The sequence below is a fragment of the Artemia sp. Qi Xiang Cuo genome, chromosome 2 (genome assembly GCF_049724085.1).
Source record: "Artemia sp. Qi Xiang Cuo chromosome 2, ASM4972408v1, whole genome shotgun sequence".
Classification (NCBI taxonomy): Eukaryota; Metazoa; Arthropoda; class Branchiopoda; order Anostraca; family Artemiidae; genus Artemia; species Artemia sp. Qi Xiang Cuo.
Window position 1 is genome coordinate 20,581,433 of NC_142795.1, and position 18,685 is coordinate 20,600,117.

Consider the following 18,685-nt stretch of genomic DNA (forward strand, 5'->3'; position numbering starts at 1 on the left):
CACTAGAACTTTTAATTTCCATTTCAATGAGCCCTTCCACGATATTCTAGGACCACTGGGTCGATACAATCACCCCTGGGGAAAAAAAAACAAACTAACAAACACAAAAATAAACCTGCATCCGTGATCTTTCTTCTGGCGAAAAATGTAAAATTCCACATTTTCGTAGATAGGAGCTTGAAACCTTTACAGTAGGGTTCTCTGATACGCTGAATATGATGGTGTGACTTTCATTAAGGTTCTATAACTTTTAGGGGGTCTTTCCCCCTTTTTTTGAAAATCAGCCAAATTTTCTCAGGCGCGTAACATTTGATGGGTAGCAGTAAACTTGATAAAAGTTATATATTTGAAATCAGCATTGAAATCTGCTTCTTTTGATATATCTATTGGTATCAAAAACCCGTTTTCTAGAGTTTCGGTTACCATTGAGCCGGGTCGCTCCTTACTTACAGTTCGTTACCACGAACTGTTTGAAAATGTGAAATTTTGTATTTTTTGCCAGAAGAAAGATCGGAACCATCTGAGCCTGAGCCATCGTGGTGGGTATAATATCAACACGTTAAATATTTGCTGGATAATGAGGGAAGTTAATTATATTTAGATAGAATATGAACTTAGTGGCTCTCGATATAGTGTTAATCACCTTCCTTGCTTTGAACATAGGGCGACCTAATTATGTTGACCGAATGACAGAGATTTGAATATAACAGAATTAAGGGACAGAACAGATTTCTGTTCCCCTTAATTTAAGGGGGCGGAGTTTTCCCTCATAAACTAGTTGTGCTAAGAGTCAAATCCACTGTCGCATGCTACGTGACAGATAAAGTGGTATCGATGTAGATTTTACAAGCTTTTATTTTCTTATCAGTCAAATCTAAAATGACGGTTTTTTTCCCTCAAAATATTTCAAGGAAAATTGCATCATCGATAAATGCTGTCAAGTCATATCTGGCTGTTTTGATTCGTTTAGTTGTTTGTACCAACTATGCCAAAAAGGATTACAAGTGAAATGAAATTGTGTGCGATAAAGGAAATGAAATATAAAATTGGAAGGTATAGTTCTTCGCCCTCCTCTATGTTCACGCCACCGAATACACCACCTTCCCCTCCCAGCCACGGAGAAGGTTACGCTTATAAAGCTAGCAGTGGAGACATGTTGAAGTAGGTTCAATAAAATTTCGTATTTCAAGTCTTCTTGTCAAGGAAAGGTCGTAATTTTCAAATTCGACGTTTTCCAGATATTCATTTACTATACTTTTGAAACGTATTTGATTGAAGCTATACTTTGGAATGCATTTCTTTGTATTTTATAACTTGGGCCTTCTTATAAGTCAAATATCTTTCTAAGTTTTAAAACAGTAGGAATAACCAACGCCCACAGATAAAACACTCCAATAAATAATCAACCAAAACCCAAATAGGAGGAGGATTTATTAAAATTAAGAGGTTAAAAAACTTAATATGGACCATTTTCTCGCCCCTCCCACTCTCTCTTCTTTTCTCTGTGTGCGCGCTGCATAAAGAATTTTTTTCCCTTCAGTTCATTTACGAAAATTATTAAAAAATTTCCACAGTTACTTTTGTGGTGATTACTTTGAAAAACTTTTTCTGAAAGAAGAGCTTTTAAAGAAAAGTAAAAAGCCATATTAAAACCTAAGACAAGCAGAAATAAAATCCTATTATACTTGAAAATTCTAAAATTCAGAATTCTAAACAACAAGAAATTGCTAGCAATGAATATCCAAAATCCAAAGCAAACGGAAATTAAAACAAATAATCACATCAAACATGAAGATAATGCCACTGATATAAATATTAAGTAAAAAAACAAGTTTCTTTTAACTGAAAGTAAGGAGCGACATTAAAACTTAAAACGAACAAAAATTTTTCTGTATATGAAAGGGGCTGTCCCCTCCTCAACGCCTCGGTCTTTACGCTAAAGTTAGACTCTTTCTCCAACTTCTTTTTAAACAATAAAAATTTTTAGCGTAAGCGTTGAGCAAGGCGTTGAGGAAATTTAACATTTTTGAAATTTTAGCGGAGCAAGGCGTTGAGGAGGAGACAGCCCCTTTCATAGACGGAATAATTTGTGTTCGTTTTAACTTTTAATGTCGTTCTTACTTTCAGTTAAAAAAAACTTGTTTTTTTAATTTAAATTTTGAACGTTTTGAATTACTGCAGGTTTTTTATTTTGGCTCACCGTACATGAATAATTAAAACAAAATTTGCATATTCATTTTACTTTTGGTTAAATGGCTTTCTCGAAAGTTGTTTAATTTTATTTACGAACGTTTTTATTAGTAATAAATACACGTAACTTACGAATTAACTTACGTAACGAACTTCTACATTAATATATTTTTAAAACGTATATTAGGGGGTTCACCCCCAAGTCGATACCTCGCTCTTTACGCTAAAGTTCGAATTTTGTTCCAATTCTTTAAAAATGATCCCTAAATCACAAAGGCCGTTAATTAGAATAAATAGGCTCTTATGAAAGTACTAAAAAATCTTTGGCTTAAAGAGCGAGGTATTGACTAGGGGGCGGACCCGATCATATACGTAATAATTTCTTTTCATTTTAAGTTTTGGTGTTGCTCCTTACTTTCAGTTGAAAAACTTTTTTTTTTAATTTCTGAACCTTTTTTAAATAATACCGGGAATCCGGCGCCACCTTCATAGGAATGTCCCTTCCCCCATGAAAACTCCTCCTAAGATCCTCCCACATAACCCCCGACTACCCCCCCCCCCACAACTAGAAGAAATCCCCCATGAAAACGTCTGTATACTTCCCAACAACCAATACTATATGTAAACATCAGATAAAGTTCATAACTTTCAGCCCTTCCCCCGGGGACTTCTGGGGGTTAAGTCATCCTAAAAGACATATTTATTATATTTTCGACCATGCTGAACAAAATGGCTATATCAAAATTTTGATCGGGTAACTTTGGGGAAAAAATGAGCGTGGGAGGGGGTCTAGTTGCCCTCCATTTTTTTGTTCACTTAAAAAGGGCACTATAACTTTTAATTTCACTTCGAATGAGTCCTTCCAAAATATTCTAGGACCAATGGGTCGATACGATCACCCCTGAAAAAAAAAACAAATAAACACGCATCTGTGATCTTTTTTCTGGCAAAAAATACAAAATTCCCCATTTTTCTAGTTAGGAACTTGAAACCTCTACAGTAGGGTTCTCTGATACGCAGAATCTGATGGTGTGATTTTCATTAAGTTTTTATAGCTTTGAGGGGGCGTTTCCTTTATTTTTGAAAATCAGGCAAATGTTCTTAGGCGCGTAACTTTTGAAAGGTAGGACTAAACTTGATGAAACTTACGAACTGTCTGATTCTGGAACGGGATTTTTTCGGGGATAAATAAATCCCAAAACAAGTAGAAATTAAACTGAATAATCAACTCAAACTTCAAAGGAACAGCAATTACTACAAATAGGAGTAGAAGTGTTGAACGAAATCAAATCACGTTACGTGCATACGAGTTGTCAAAAGGGCTCAGGAATGACCGAGTATATTAATTTAGAACTTTCAGGAAATAATAAGGGATATGATCAATTGACCTAAAAGGTAATATTTGAACGCTACTTCTACTGCTACTACCACCACACTGCTACATTTACAATATCAAGGGGAAATTTGAACTAAATCAAAAACACTGTGTTCATACACATTGTCAAAAGAAGCGTACCTCAAGAATGGATTTGAGTATTAAGTTGGTAGTTTCAGAAAAAGCTTAAAGGGGAAGATCAATTTACCAAAAGGAAATATGTACATACTACTACTAATATTACTGGCACTACCACTGCTACATTTACTCTACTACTTCTATAAACTACTTGTAAGGCTCAAAGCATTAAGATGAAAATTTCAAGAAGTATATGAATAAACAGGTTATCAAAAGGGCATATCAGGTTATCAAAGGACATGTCAAAGCAACGGCTGATTGTATAAAGCACAGTTTATAGAATTATCCAGTAAGTTTATCGCAGATCATTTCTGGTCTTCATTCTCGGTACGAACAAAAAGCTCCTCCCACTTATTTCTACATTAGCGGGTTAGTCTGTTTCCGTCAATCAATGAGAAATGGTTACAAAGTGCATTATTTGTAATAGCGGGTTTCCACTTGTTTCATGTCCAAGAGAAATCTGACTTGTCTACCCGTGAAAAGATCTAATGCTGCTTATGTTTATATCTGCAAAAACGTTCTCTGGAGCACTCGCACCTTGGTCCGGGTTTTTATAATGGGTGAGATAGGGTATGATCATAGTGCTAATTCTATAAACTGTGGTATAAAGTTAGAACTTCCTTGGACATAATGAGAGGGACGTTGAATTGATCAAAAGGCAATATATTAATACTACTGACTGCTATTACAACTATGTCTAAGGGTATGAAGAATCACAAAAATTTCCTAAATTTTCAGGGAATTTTGAGGGGGGAAGGTAAACTGAATCATAACACACCTTCTGTATGCAGGTTGTCAAAAGGGCGCACCAGTTATATCGTAGAAACATTTTGGTATGTGAAGTTGAAACTTGCAGGGCTTGTTATAGGGGGGGGGGGGGTGTTGAGCTAACCAAAAGACATTATTTGCATCCTATTGCTACTGCTTTTGCTCATACTACTGCTACTATCATTACTACTTCCACTACTATTACTGCCACTATAGGTAAGGATACTACTATCAATTCTGCTATTGCAATTATTACTATTCGTAATACTACTACTACTACTAAAGCTAAGGGTATTAAGACGAAAAATTTGTGGAATATTGAAAATGTATTGAGTTAAATCGGAACACGCTAAGCCCACCCAGGTTGTCAAGCGGACGTATCAGTAATGCTTCAGGAACGGTTGGTATTAAGTTGAAAATACAATCGAGGGTTAAAGGTGCTTAAACCAAAGTTGCTCTGCGGATACTGCTACCAATGCTAATACTGTTACTACAATTGTTGGAACTACATAAGTTAAGGGTATTAAGATGAAGCTTTCAAGAAATATTTAGGCGGATGTTGAAACTAAATCAAAAAGAAGTGTGAGTATATAGATTTTCAAAGAGGTGACAAAGTAATGTCTCAAGAACAGCTTATATTATTAAGTTAGACCTTAAGGGTAAGTTGTGGCAGATTTTAAACTAACCCGAAGGAATTATGTGTATACTGCTCATACTACCACTCCAGTTACTGCGACTAATGACGGTAAGGGTATTAAGTTGAAACATTTAGGGAACGTTTAGGAGGAGTTTCAATTAAACGAAAAAACTATATGAATGCAGGTTTTCAAAAGGGCATATAAGCAATATCATAGGCAGCGACGCTCTATAATAGCTAGAAATATTATTGGAACTTTTTAGGAGCTAATTCAATTGGAAATTAAAAGTTTCAGAGCCCTTTTTAAGAGTCAAAAGTGATTGAAGGGCAAGGAGCCCTCCTTCCAGGTTAATTCATTTTCCAAAGACATTAAAAAAAAATTTGAGAGGTATATTTTGTTCAGTATAGTAGAACGGTCCAGTGACTATGTCTCTAGGGATATTGGGTATATCAACCCACCACAGTTAGGCAATATGCCCATTATGCCTTAACCCTTTCAGACCTGAACATTGAAGGAGTGCTTGAAAAATTCTGAAACCTTGCAATAATAATCAACGTAACCTTCGTTTCAACTTAATTTCAACTTCAATTATTTATTTCATTCACAAACTGAAATAAAAATGGTTACCATATGGTCACCTTAAGAATTAAAGTTATTAAGTATTTTGCAGTATGTTGAATAGGTTGCATCAAGACATGGCTAATTGTAGACAGAGAAAAGCCAAGACAGATAATCCAAGTATTTGAGAAGCAAATGTTTAAATGGCTGGGGCACGGGTAAATGGCAGGAGTGTTCATGACTCTCTTATTGGTCACATACTTGTTTGTTAGTTGTGTCTGCCTAGAGTCTCAGCCATGCTAGCCAAGAATTTAAAATTGACATAAGACCGTTAGATTGCCTGTAATGAGAGGCAAACAAGGCACGATTGCCTATGGTCTTAAGAAGGTTGACCAAGAATTTAGAATTGACATAGGACCATAAATTATACTGAATACTGGATTACACTGGATCTTAGACTGAATATTTTGGAAGATTTGCTCTTTACTCTTTGCCTTAACCCTTTCAGACCTGAACATTGAAGGAGTGCTTGAAAAATTCTGAAACATTGCAATAATAATCAACGTAAGCTTCGTTTCAACTTAAGTTCAACTTCAATTATTTATTTCATTCACAAACTGAAATAGAAATGGTTACCATATGGTCACCTTACGATAAAAAAGACTTATTTCACTTAATATGGAAGTTCATAAAACGGTTTATGGCTCTATTCAGACACAACCGAACTTTACATTTACCGCAGAGAACTCGGCTAGTTGTACCCCTTGCACATTTTTCGTACCGGCAGCGTCCTTTTTCGACTGTGTCGGGTAGATGGCCAGCAGTGTCATATCGCACCGATTCTGACGGCATGCCTGCTTCTGTAGTTTTTGTTTTTCACTTTGTAGGAGCACTGACAGAGGGTCGACCAGCACGAGGACTATTGACAACTCCTGACACTATCAAGGATCTGCAAATATCCATCTTGAAGTATATCGAGGACCTATGCTGCTTCGCCAGGTCTTCGCACTCTCGCCTATGTAGAAGCCAAGCATTGTTCACAGCTAAGTCAAGGAAATAATACACAATCTGCATGTACCATTTCTTGTACCGTATGTCAGTGCGATAGAGCTCCAGAAGCATATCAGACAAGTATACGCCACCCATTGACTTGTTGTACTCACAGACAACACATGGGCGATCTAACTTGACATGGCTACGAGTAAGTCCATCCCACCTTTGCCACTGGTCGACTGGAGCTACGGCACAGAATGATGAGGACATATGCACTGGTTTGTTGTCAAACCACTTCACAATGGAGACTTCTGTGTGCCTCTCAAGTCTATAATCATAGCTTCCACACCCTTTCTTTTTCAAAGATGCATCACTTTCAAAAATTAAACCTTTCATACAATTATTCCTTATCATCCCATATGATTCAATCCCATGATTGGTGCGTAAGGCATGAATAAGGTCAATAGATGTGTAAAAATTGTTGAAGTACAGCTTGAAATTCATTCCCCATGGCATATTTTCGATCAGTCTCAGGACAACGTCAGCACCCAGCCCCACAGGACTAACCGGAACCGAGCCTTTTCCTGTGTGGATTTCTAGGTCATAGACAATCCCACTCACGCCCGATCTCGTAAACAGTTTGACACCCCATGAATGAGGCTTATCTTTCAAGTACTGTTTGAAACTTAGCCGAGCCTTGTAGGGAATCATCTATTCGTCTGCACTTTGTCTCTCAATTGGCGGTATGCTTTTTAGATATTCTCTGAGCTCGTCATACAATGGTCTGATTTTGTGCAGCTTATCATGACCAGTTTGATCAGATGGCACTGCTAAGCTATCTTCATTGATATGAAAAAACTGCCGAATCATCAAAAATCTGTCACGGCTCATAGCCTCTGCGATTGGAGTGTATCGGAAAGTGCGCTCCCAGTACATCCTCATAGCTGGTAGGTTTACAATACTCATCAGCATCTGTCAAACAGTTCGTGGTAACGAACTGTAAGTAAGGAGCGACCCGGCTCAATGGTAACCGAAACTCTAAAAAACGGAATTTTGGTACCAATAGATACATCAAAAGAATCAGATTTTAATTCTGACTTCAAATATATAAGTTTCATCAAGTTTAATCTTACTCATCAAAAATTACACGCCTGGGAAAATTTGGCTGATTTTCGAAAAAAGGGGGAAAGACCCCCTAAAAGTTATAGAACCTTAATGAAATTCACACCATCATATTCAGCGTATCAGAGAACCCTACTGTAGAGGTTTCAAGCTCCTATCTACAATAATGTGGAATTTTGCATTTTTTGCCAGAAGAAAGATCACGGGTGCGTGTTTATTTGTTTTTTTTTTTGTTTGTTTTTTCTTTTCCCCAGGGGTGATCGTATTGAGCCAGCGGTCCTAGAATATCGTGGGAGGGCTCATTCGAACGAAAATTAAAAGTTCTAGTGCCCTTTTTAAGTGACCAAAAAAAATGGAGGGCAACTAGGCCCCCTCCCACGCTCATTTTTTTCTCAAAGTCCCCCCAATTAAAATTTTGAGATAGCCATTTTGTTCAGCATAGTCGAAAATGTAATAAATATGTCTTTTACGATGACTTAATCCCCCATAGCTCCCAGGGGAAGGGCTGCAAGTTATGAACTTTGCCCATTGCTTACGTATTGTATTGGTTATTGGGAAGTATACAGACGTTTTCAGGAAGGATTTTTTTCTAGTGGGGGGGGGGGCTGGAGGAGGGGGTTACTCAGGAGAATCTTTCCGTGGAGGATGTTTCTTTGGGGTAAGGGGACATTTCTATGAAGGTGGCGCCGGATTTCCGAGCATTATTTAAAAAACAATAAGAAATTAAATTTTTAAAAAACAAGTTTTTTCAACTGAAAGTAAGAATCAACATTAGAACTTAAAATGAACAGAAATTATTACGTATATGAGGGGGTTCGCCCCCAAGTCAATACCTCACTCTTTACGCTACAGTTTTTTTTTGTGCTTTCAAAAGAGCTATCTTTTCTAATTAAACGACCTTTGTGATTCAGGGGTTTGTGAATTAAATTTTTTTTAACTTTTAACGTAAAGAGCGTGGTATTGACTAAGGGGAGAACCCCCTCATATACGTAATAACATATGCGTAATAAAAACAAAAAAAAAACAATAAAAAAAAACAAGCGATACGGCTCAATAGTAATCGAAACTTTTAAAAACGGAACTTTGATGTCAATAAATGCATCAATGAAATTGTCTTATAATTCTACCTACAGATACATGAATTTTATTAAGTTTCGCATTACTCATCATTGTCTGAGAGCCCGAGAAAATTCATAGGATTTTTTAAGGTGGGGAGACATAACTCCTACAAGTGAAAAAAATTCAATGAAGATTACACCATCAGATTCAGCGCATCAGAAAACACTATTACATAGGTTTCAAGCTCATATCTGCGAAAAATCTGCAACTTTTTATTTTTTTTTCCAGAAGAAAAATATACGAATATAGAAGTTCGTTACGTAAGTTAATTTGTAAATTACGTCAGCACCAAATTTAGAGACAGCCATTTAGCAAACGAAAAGTAAAATTTTTATGCAAATATTGTTTTACTCATTCAATGACGGCGAGCCAAAATAAAAACTGCATTAACTAAAAAACGATCAGAAATTAGATAAAAAAACAAGTTTTTTAAACTGAAAGTAAGGAGCGACATTAAAACTTAAAACGAACAGAAATTATTCCGTATATGAAAGGGGATGTCCCCTCCTCAACGCCTCGCTCTTTACGCGCTAAAGTTTGATTCTGTCTCACAACTTTATTTTTTAAAACAATAAAAAACTTTAGCGTAAAAGAGCGAGGCGTTGAGGAGGGGACAGCCCCTTTCATATACGGAATAATTTCTGTTCGTTTTAAGTTTTAATGTCACTCCTTACTTTCAGTTTAAAAAACTTGTTTTTTTTATTTAGTACTCCAAGGAATCAGTTCATCTTATGCTGGGTCAGCTTTAGGGAAATCCTAGCGTTTGTTTTCCTCGTTGCATGCAGATTGGTTTGGTCAACTAATCCAGCAACGATGCTATCCGTAATGAAGGTTCTGAATATATCAATTGGTAAGTGAATCTCTGTTGCTTTCGGGAGGGAAGCTTTCCACGTGATATCATGGGGCTCAGTCTGTTTTCGTAGCCATTTGTATTCTTTTGTGGCATCTTGGTTTTTCATTGATTCGGTGGGGACGGTTGAAGAAGAAATAGGTGAGGAGCTTGTTGATTGGATGGGAGACGGTTGAGCTTCAGTAGTGGGGCATGTAGTGGCTTCTCCGGCATCAAATTGGTCATCTACACCCATAAAAATTTCGAAACAGTTTAACATGCTGAGAGGTAAGTCTTCTGTAGGATCGTCAACCGGCTTAACAGGCTGTAGGGTGGCATATGTGAAACTGGCACCAGGGGTTGGACTGAATTCCATAATGGATCAGACTCGTCGTCATCATCAGACATGATTTCCATCTCAGATTTGCTGTCTGGTAGCAGAAACATCTCTGCAGCTTGCTCTTGGGTGAACTTCTCTCTTACACGTTTGCTCCTCTCCTTGAAAACATTTTCTTCCTCTTTTCTTGGTTTGGAGTTTTCACCGGAACAAGAGAAGCTCGTTGTCTCTGGAAGAGGAATATTGTGATGAGACCAAGGGTGCATGGGTGCTTCTGCTTCGTCAAATTAGAACAATCAGAATGAAGTGCTTCACGAATAAAAAAAAATGAAGCAAAAGAAAGAAAATAGAGCACAATTAACAAGTAAAAACAAAATAGTATATGAGGAGCATCTTCAAAAACTACCCGTCTCAAAACCTAAAGTTAGCATATGGTAAAGTTACCATAACCGTAAAAAAAAATTACAGAAATGGAGGGTGAAGATAAAACTAAATAAGATTCGTATAAATACAGGCTAAAAGTAAAGACTTTAAGGAACAAAACAAGATAATAAAAACTAAAAAGACTCACCTGCATCATTTTCATCATCACTGTCAAAATCAGTTAATTTTCGCTTTTTAGGCATGGCAAAAAAACTACTGTTTTCCCTGATCAGCTGACGACTTACGTAGCCATCTAGGAAAATAAAAAGTACGCAACACAGAGGGTCGAACTTGTGCTATCTGACGGTATTAAATTCGAAAGCGGTATCTGAACTACAAAAGAAACTAGGTACCAGGAAGGAACGGTTACCATCTGATTTCCTACGGAATGAAAGGGTTAAAACTAAGTGTTGCTACACCTCAGCAATATCTCGAGAACGACTGGGGGTATTAAGTTAAAACTTTCAGGGCTACTACTATTACTTCTTCTACTGTTACAATTTAAATAAGTCAAAAGAGTGTGTTTATCCAGGTTGTCAAAGCGCATAGATAGACTTTGTTGGGAATGATATTAAGTTTTATTTTTCAGGTCAACTTAAGGAGGTATAAAACTAAATTAAACAATACTATTTATGTTAGGATTTAAAATTTGTTCAAAAAGTTTCTCCAGCATACAAATAGTAAGTTAAACTATGGATTCTCATGGAAAAAAACCCTAAAAGGTATAAAATATTTGTTTTTCCTATGTCAATAAAAGACGAACGGAAATTAATTTAAAAAACTTTTTCCACAAAACAAATTTGTCAAAGAAAAGTAGAGCTCAATTAAACGAAAAATGAACAGAAATAAAGTTCAATAATCTTCCAAGCGTAAAACTACCACAAATCACCATCAATAAAAAAAATGGAACCTAAAACGAACAGAAATTACAATAAATAATCCAGTATAACTCAAAACAAGCAAAAACTAACATGAGTAGAATTGACAAACCCCATGCCTTCTCAAGACCAGGACAGAATTTGCACTTTACTGAAAAAAGAAAACAAATGACCGTGGATTTTCATTTTAGTGTACGTATATTGATATTTATTCCTTAAAGTCTTAATAATTTTTACTTATTAAAGTAAAAAAGTGATAATTTTTTTACGTATTTCATTTTCAGTAAAGTGCAAATTCTGGTTACTCCGAAGGAAATTACAAGTCACAGTGCCTTTTTTAAGTGGCCAAAAAGATTGGAGGGCAACTAACCCCCTTTCTATGCCCTTTTTTCAAAGACATTCGATCAAAACTTTGAAATAACCATTTGGTTAAGCATAAATGAAAGGTCCAATGACTATGCCTCTGGGTAGGACATGACCCTCCAAACCCCTTGGGAAAAGGGATGTAAGCTATTGAATTAGCCCATTGTTTACATATAGTATTTGTTATCAGTAAATATACGAGAATTTTTGGAGGGAAATTTTCTGCAGGGGGGGGGGGATTTTCCACGGAGAGGAAAGCTTATGTAGGATATTTCTAGGGGAAGTTTTACACGGGAAAAATTTTCCAGAATTCACATATGGAAATTATTTTTATTTGTCCTCTTTGGCTGCTCAATTTTACACGTGGAGAGAATGTTCCGTAGAAATTGTTCCTATGCGAGGAGGGAACCATCCGAGGGAAATTTTCCGGGGGAAGTATTACGCTGCAGGGGGAACTTTTCGCTGGGGAGATTTTTTGGAGGAAACTTTCTATGGAGGGGGAAGCGGATTTCCCGTCATGATCTGAAAACAATCAGAAATTAAATTAAAGAAAACAAATTTTTTCGAGAAAACAGAAAACACACTGTCAAAGAGCGTATCTCAAGAATGGATTTGGATATTCAGTTCGTACCTTCAGATAATCCTTAAAGGGGAAGATCAATTGACCAAAAGGCAATATGTACACACTACTACTAATATTACCGCCACTACCACTACTACATTTACTAGGACTACTACTAATACTTCTACCGCTGCTACAGCAACTACTTCTTCTATAAACTAATTTTAAGGCTAAGAGCATTAAGATAAAAATATCAAGAAGTATATGAATAAACAGCTTATCAAAAGGGCATATCAGGTTATCAAAGGAGATGTCATAGCAACGGCTTATTGCATTAAGTTGGAACTTCCAGGATATGATGAGAGGGACGTAGAACTGACCAAAAGGTAATATATAATACTACTGCGGCTACTAGTACTAGTGCTATTATTATTAATATTACTACTATTAATACTAATACTACTGCTGTGACTACTATTACAACTATGTCTAAGGGTATGAAGAATAAAAAAAAATCCCTAAATTTTTAGGGAATTTTGAGGGGGGGGGGGGTAAACTGAATCATAACACGCCTTCTGTATGCAGGCTGTCAAAAGGGCGTATCAATGGTATTTTAGAAACAGTTTGGTGTGTGAAGTTGAAACTTGTAGAGCTTGTTATGGGGGGTGTTGAGCTAACCAAAAGATAATATTTGCACCCTATTGATACTGTTTCTGCTCATACTACTGCTACTATTATTACTACTTCCACTACTACTACTGCCACTATAGGTAAGGCTACTATTATTAATTCTACTACTGCAATTATTACTGTTCGTAATACTACTACTACTACTAAGGCTAAGGGTATTTAAGACGAAAAAATTGTGGAATATTGAAACTGTATTGAATTAAATCGGAGCACATTGTGCCCAAAATAGGTTGTCAAGTGGACGCATCAGTAATGCTTCAGGAACGGTTGATATTAAGTTGAAAATTTAATCGGGTGTTGAAGGGGATGTCGAAGAAACCAAAGGTGCTCTACGGATACTGCTACCAGTGCTAATATTGTTACTACGACTGTTGGAACTACACAAGCTAAGGGTATCAAGGTGAAGCTTTCAAGAAATATTGAGGCGGATGTTGAACTAAATCAAAAAGAACTGAGAATATGTAAGTTTTCAAAGAGGTGATAAAGTAAGATCTCAAGAACAACTTACATTATTAGGTTAGATCTTTAAGGGTAAGTTGTGGCGGATTTTAAACTAGCCAGAAGGAATTATGTGTATACTACTAATACTACCACTACGGTTACTGCAACTAATGACGCTAAGGGTATTAAATGAAAACTTTTAGGGAACGTTTAGGAGAAATTTCAATCAAACACTTTTCAAAAGAGTAAGCCACTCTAAGGGTGGTAATTCTCTTTCGACGACAACTTTACATGCAAATTAACAAGCTGCATAATTGGGTCGAAGACTCCATAAAATTGTTTTAATGCAATGCTAAGGGACCATATCGAAAGACTCAGAAGAAATTTCGCGTAACGGAAAAGTAGCTTTCTAATATACTTCTTATCACTTGCAATCAAAATAACTGTGAACGGAGTTAAGGGGAAGAGTTACGGCATTTTACGTTTTACGAGGAGCTTTTTTTCTCATATTCATTTACGACAGCACTAAAGAAGCATAAGCCGTCAAGATTTTCTTTCCATTTCTAGCAGCCGATAACAGTCTTGTTGAAGATATTGAATATCCAATATGTAGTTCTAGATAAATAAGCTCTTAACATGAAGCGATCAAGTTTTCACCAAGATTCACTGAAGCTGGAGCCAGGTCAGACCGGCAGTTAAACAAATGAATTTGGGATTTCCCATCGTTCAGGTTCGATTCGATCTTTCTAAATTCACTCGAAATTGCATTAAAACTCTCCTCTAGACTATGCACTGACCGACTCAAGTTTAGCAGGTCATCATCATAACTTAACGCTGACACGTTCGTCGTTTTTACAACACACAAAATTGATATTTTATCCTGAACTAGCAGTGTAGGACTATTATACACAGTTGGTGACGTAATTGTGCCCTGTTTATCGCTTATATACACAGGGATATCAACTGGGACGATTGACTCCTCAATTTATAGGCGCACCTTTAGATAGATAGATAGATAGATAGATATTTATTGGCAAAAGAATTATCACAAACCCTAGTGGGCCGAATTCACATTTCTCAGTAAAAAAAAATACAATAACAAAATAATACAATAACAACACATAGTTACAACTGTAACGAAAACACAACAGGTAACAGTCAGAAAATACAAAAGTAATAAATATAGGTCATAATTATAAAATATTTTATAGGTCATAATATAAAAAGATAAAAAGGGTAGCAAATAAAATAACCAAATATTCAAAAATGAAAAAATAATATATACAAAACAGTTTAAATTTTTGGCAAACTTACGGGTTGTGATTTTGGTTGATTTTATTTGTAAAAAAGGGAATAAAAATTGTTTATAACGTAAGGTAGAAAAGGGTATGGGAGAAAGGATGGGGATGGGTTGGAAGTTAAACCTTATTGCCACCTTTAGGTAGCGATACATATGAAACAAGGGACCGACAAGATTAGTTGTAGCTCCACGTCTGATCAGCTCCAACATAGCCTGGGAATGAACCAATAAACCAAATGCATTACTAATATCCTATGCACTAACAACCAAAGTTTCTCCTTTCCCAACAGAATCTTCCAATACCAAACAAAGGGGTCTCATGCACCCAAGCCCCGCTGAAAACTGAACTGGATGGGGGTGGGACACAAAACGATTTAAACATTAGATTACTTCGACAAAACATGTATATGATAATTTGTTTTTTCTTCTCTGCGTACTGTAGATATTGGATATGCTCACAATAAGAGGGTTTAACCTATTCAAAAAACAAAGATGTTTCTTATGAAATGCAACTTCTCACGAAGGACCAGGACAGGAGGCACTTCACAACTAATTCACCAAAAAATTTGTAAATGAATGATAGAGCGAGACTCTTTTTTAAAAAGAAAACATGCAATTTAATAGTAACTAATTCGCCAGAAATGTATTAAACAAGCGGAAATTTTTTATTATTATTCAGAAAAAAGTGCTAATAGAGTTGATTTTTTTACAGGCAAGAAAAATGTAATTCCGAGAGAGGATCGAGGAAAATGACAGAATTTCTAACAATTTACATAAACTCCAAATCCACAGGTAAGGAGCATTTAATTTATTATACAATTTTTGTACTATTTCAATGACAAAACAGAAAAAAAAGTTGAAATTTTTATTTGATGTCTATTATCTCAACTATTCGTTTGATACTTTACTCAGCTATTTTCGGCCATATCCTATCGTTTGATACTTTACTCGGCTATTTTCGGCCATATCCTATCATTTGATACTTTACTCAGCTATTTTCTGCCATATCCTATCGTTCGATACTTTAGTCAGCTATTTCAGCCATATCCTATCGTTTGATACTTTACTCAGCTATTTTCGGCCATATCCTATCGTTTGATACTTTACTCAGCTATTTTCCACCATATCCTATCGTTTGATACTTTACTCAGCTATTTTCCGCCATACCCTATCGTTTGGTACTTTATTCAGCTATTTTCGGCCATATCCTATCGTTTGATACATTACTCAGCTATTTTCGGCCATATCCTATCGTTTGATACTTTACTCAGCTATTTTCTGCCATATCCTATCGTTTGATACTTTACTCAGCTATTTTCGGCCATATCCTATCGTTTGATACGTAACTCAGCTATTTTTGGCCATATCCTATCGTTTGATACTTTACTCAGCTATTTTCCGCCATATCCTATCGTTTGATACTTTACTCAGCTGTTTTCGGTCATATCCTGTCGTTTGATACTTAAATCAGCTATTTTCTGCCATATCTTATGGTTTGATACTTTACTCAGCTATTTTCGGCCATATCCTATCGTTTGATACTTTACTCAGCTATTTTCCGCCATATCCTATCGTTTGGTACTTTACTCGGCTATTTTTGGCCATATCCTATCGTTTGATACTTTACTCAGCTATTTTCGGCCATATCCTATCGTTTGATACTTTTCTCAGCTATTTTCGGTCATATCCTATCGTTTGATACTTTACTCAGCTATTTTCGGCCATATCCTATCATTTGATACTTTAATGAAAATATTGTTTATTGTTTCAAAGGCAACTACATAACTAGTCTGGATTTTACTTAGAGGCTGAATAAATATTTGGGACTTCTCTGGCGGCAAAGGGGGTGTTAGAGCAACAAAAAAATACCACAATATTAATATGTCATAGTATTCGTCTTTTTTTGACGAATTTCAGGACCTTAGTCCTTTCAAAAAGGTATTCAAGATCATTAAAATTCAAGGAAATAATAAGGGAACCTACTTGAGTTTTCATATAGTTAAAAAAACGGTGATCAGCTAGTTTTGTGTATCAAAATAGAGGGGATGGGTCAAACTTTATAAAAAGAATCTACATGCAGAAGCACTTCAGTTAAGTGGAAAGGTCAGAATCTGACAGTAAAGTGATTCCTGGCTCAAGTTTTTGAGAAATCCTGGATACCCCTGTAAAGAAAGCAAGAAAGTGTGAAGACTAAACTCCCATGTTAACCATGTTCCCAAATTGACTATGTCACTTCGCTGTATAAGGATCTAATATATCGTTTCTTGTATGGTTGCAGCAGTAGCTACGACCTAGTAAAGAGTGAACCACAGCCCATAGTAATCAAAAGTTGAAAAATGAGTTTTGAAAAAAACTGCCTAATAAGAAAAAATTATCATTTGACACTGATTCAGGAATGGTAACTATTATTTCGGTAAAAGTAAAAGTTTATTGCGAAAACAAGTTTATGGTGGTTTCGAAAAAAAAGCCTGAAACCCCTTACAGTCTTCCACCTTGAACAACAAGAAAAATCTCTTTTTCGCATTGGTAGTGCTGATTTGTCTCTTTTTTTCTTCTTTTTTTTCTACCAGTGCTAGCCAGTTACCAGGAACTCATAGGGAGAGAAGAGTGGCAGAAAAATTACAATAATGATCGCACAAATTTTGGCAAATTATATTAACTATACATCAAAACTTCTCTTAACGTCCTTCTGTTTTCCAACATCTGTATAAATATCATATAGGACAATATTTCACAAATAATTGAACTTTTATCTGCAACATCCATAAAAAAAAAAAAAATTATAACTCTCCTCAAACAAGATGCTAATCAGATCCTTAAAATTCCAAACAGCCCCAAAGAAACTTTATCTGGAAATGAAACCCAAAACTTTTCTATTTTTGGTAGAGTTTTTTTGGGGGAGGGGGGGGAGATTCAGAACATCACCCCCGGGTACAATTGAGGTGATAAATTTGTTCCAGAGGTTTTCTTTAATCTAGCTCAAAACAATTTTTAATGAATTTTTAGAGTCATTCAACTAGAATTACGATAATTTTCGCTTTTTCGTAGAGTAGGGGGTGATTCAGTAACATCCTCCCAGAGTATAATTTAGGATTTACTGTCAGAGCTGAAGTATTTATTAATAGCTTTAAGTACTTTAGAAAACCCCAGTAATATAGGCTAGCCTTAATAACTTTTGAAATCTTATTTACGCTCTTTAAATACCAGCTTGAAATTAAAGATAACAGATCACGAAAACAATACATATCCACCCTCAATGACCTAGTTGACATCTGAAAGCCGCTTTGTACCCTTAAATAATTCTCTCATTGAGAGCCAAAGAGAAGTTTCAATTTGTCGTAATATAAGAAACCAGATTCTATTATAGCCTTTGCTTACCTATGATAAAAAGATTGATGCAATTTTGCAAAGGTTAATTTTAATTAAAACAGACAAAGATTAAATTAAAAGAACAAAGTTTTTCTGAAAGAAGTAAAGAGCGAGTTTGAAACTTAAAACGAACAAAAATTATTGCTTGACACCCTATCTAACATATATCGATAAAACTATTGCAAATAAACCAACGATATTTCACTGTGTTTGTATGATTATAGGAAACTAGGGCTTTACTGAAAACACAGAAGCCAAATATAAAGAACAAGAATATTGATTTGGAAGTCAAAAGCGAGCACAAAGCCGGACAAGAACAAACTAATCTATAATGTTTTTCATAGTATAAGCAGCTGTGATATCAGTAACTTTCAGTATATAATTAAAATTATTTTAAAAACTTAAGTATAAAAGTAAATATTATTCTAATTAGTACAAAGTCGTTGAACAGCATACAAAAATAAAGGATTGATTTTTCAGGTAACATCTTGGTCTCACCAGTTATAATATCAATGGTGAGTAAAGTATAATTTTAAATTGTAAAAAAACATGCTTTAGTATTAAACGAAATGAAGAACAAATAAACATAATT

General features: G+C 35.7%; 1 protein-coding gene across 2 annotated transcripts in view; it reads left to right on the forward strand.

Moving 5' to 3' along the window:
- Positions 1-985: 985 nt before the first annotated feature.
- The window catches only part of LOC148954988 (ecdysone-induced protein 78C-like), a 199,551-nt gene continuing 181,851 nt past the window's right edge, over positions 986-18,685 (forward strand). The window contains exons 1-2 of one of the 2 annotated variants that reach the window (XM_089099588.1): positions 986-1,161; positions 15,437-15,516. In XM_089099588.1, coding sequence (XP_088955714.1) covers positions 986-1,161; positions 15,437-15,516 — 256 coding nt within the window. The remainder of the gene's footprint in view (positions 1,162-15,436; positions 15,517-18,685) is intronic. The other variant, XM_089099597.1, reaches the window with a different exon arrangement.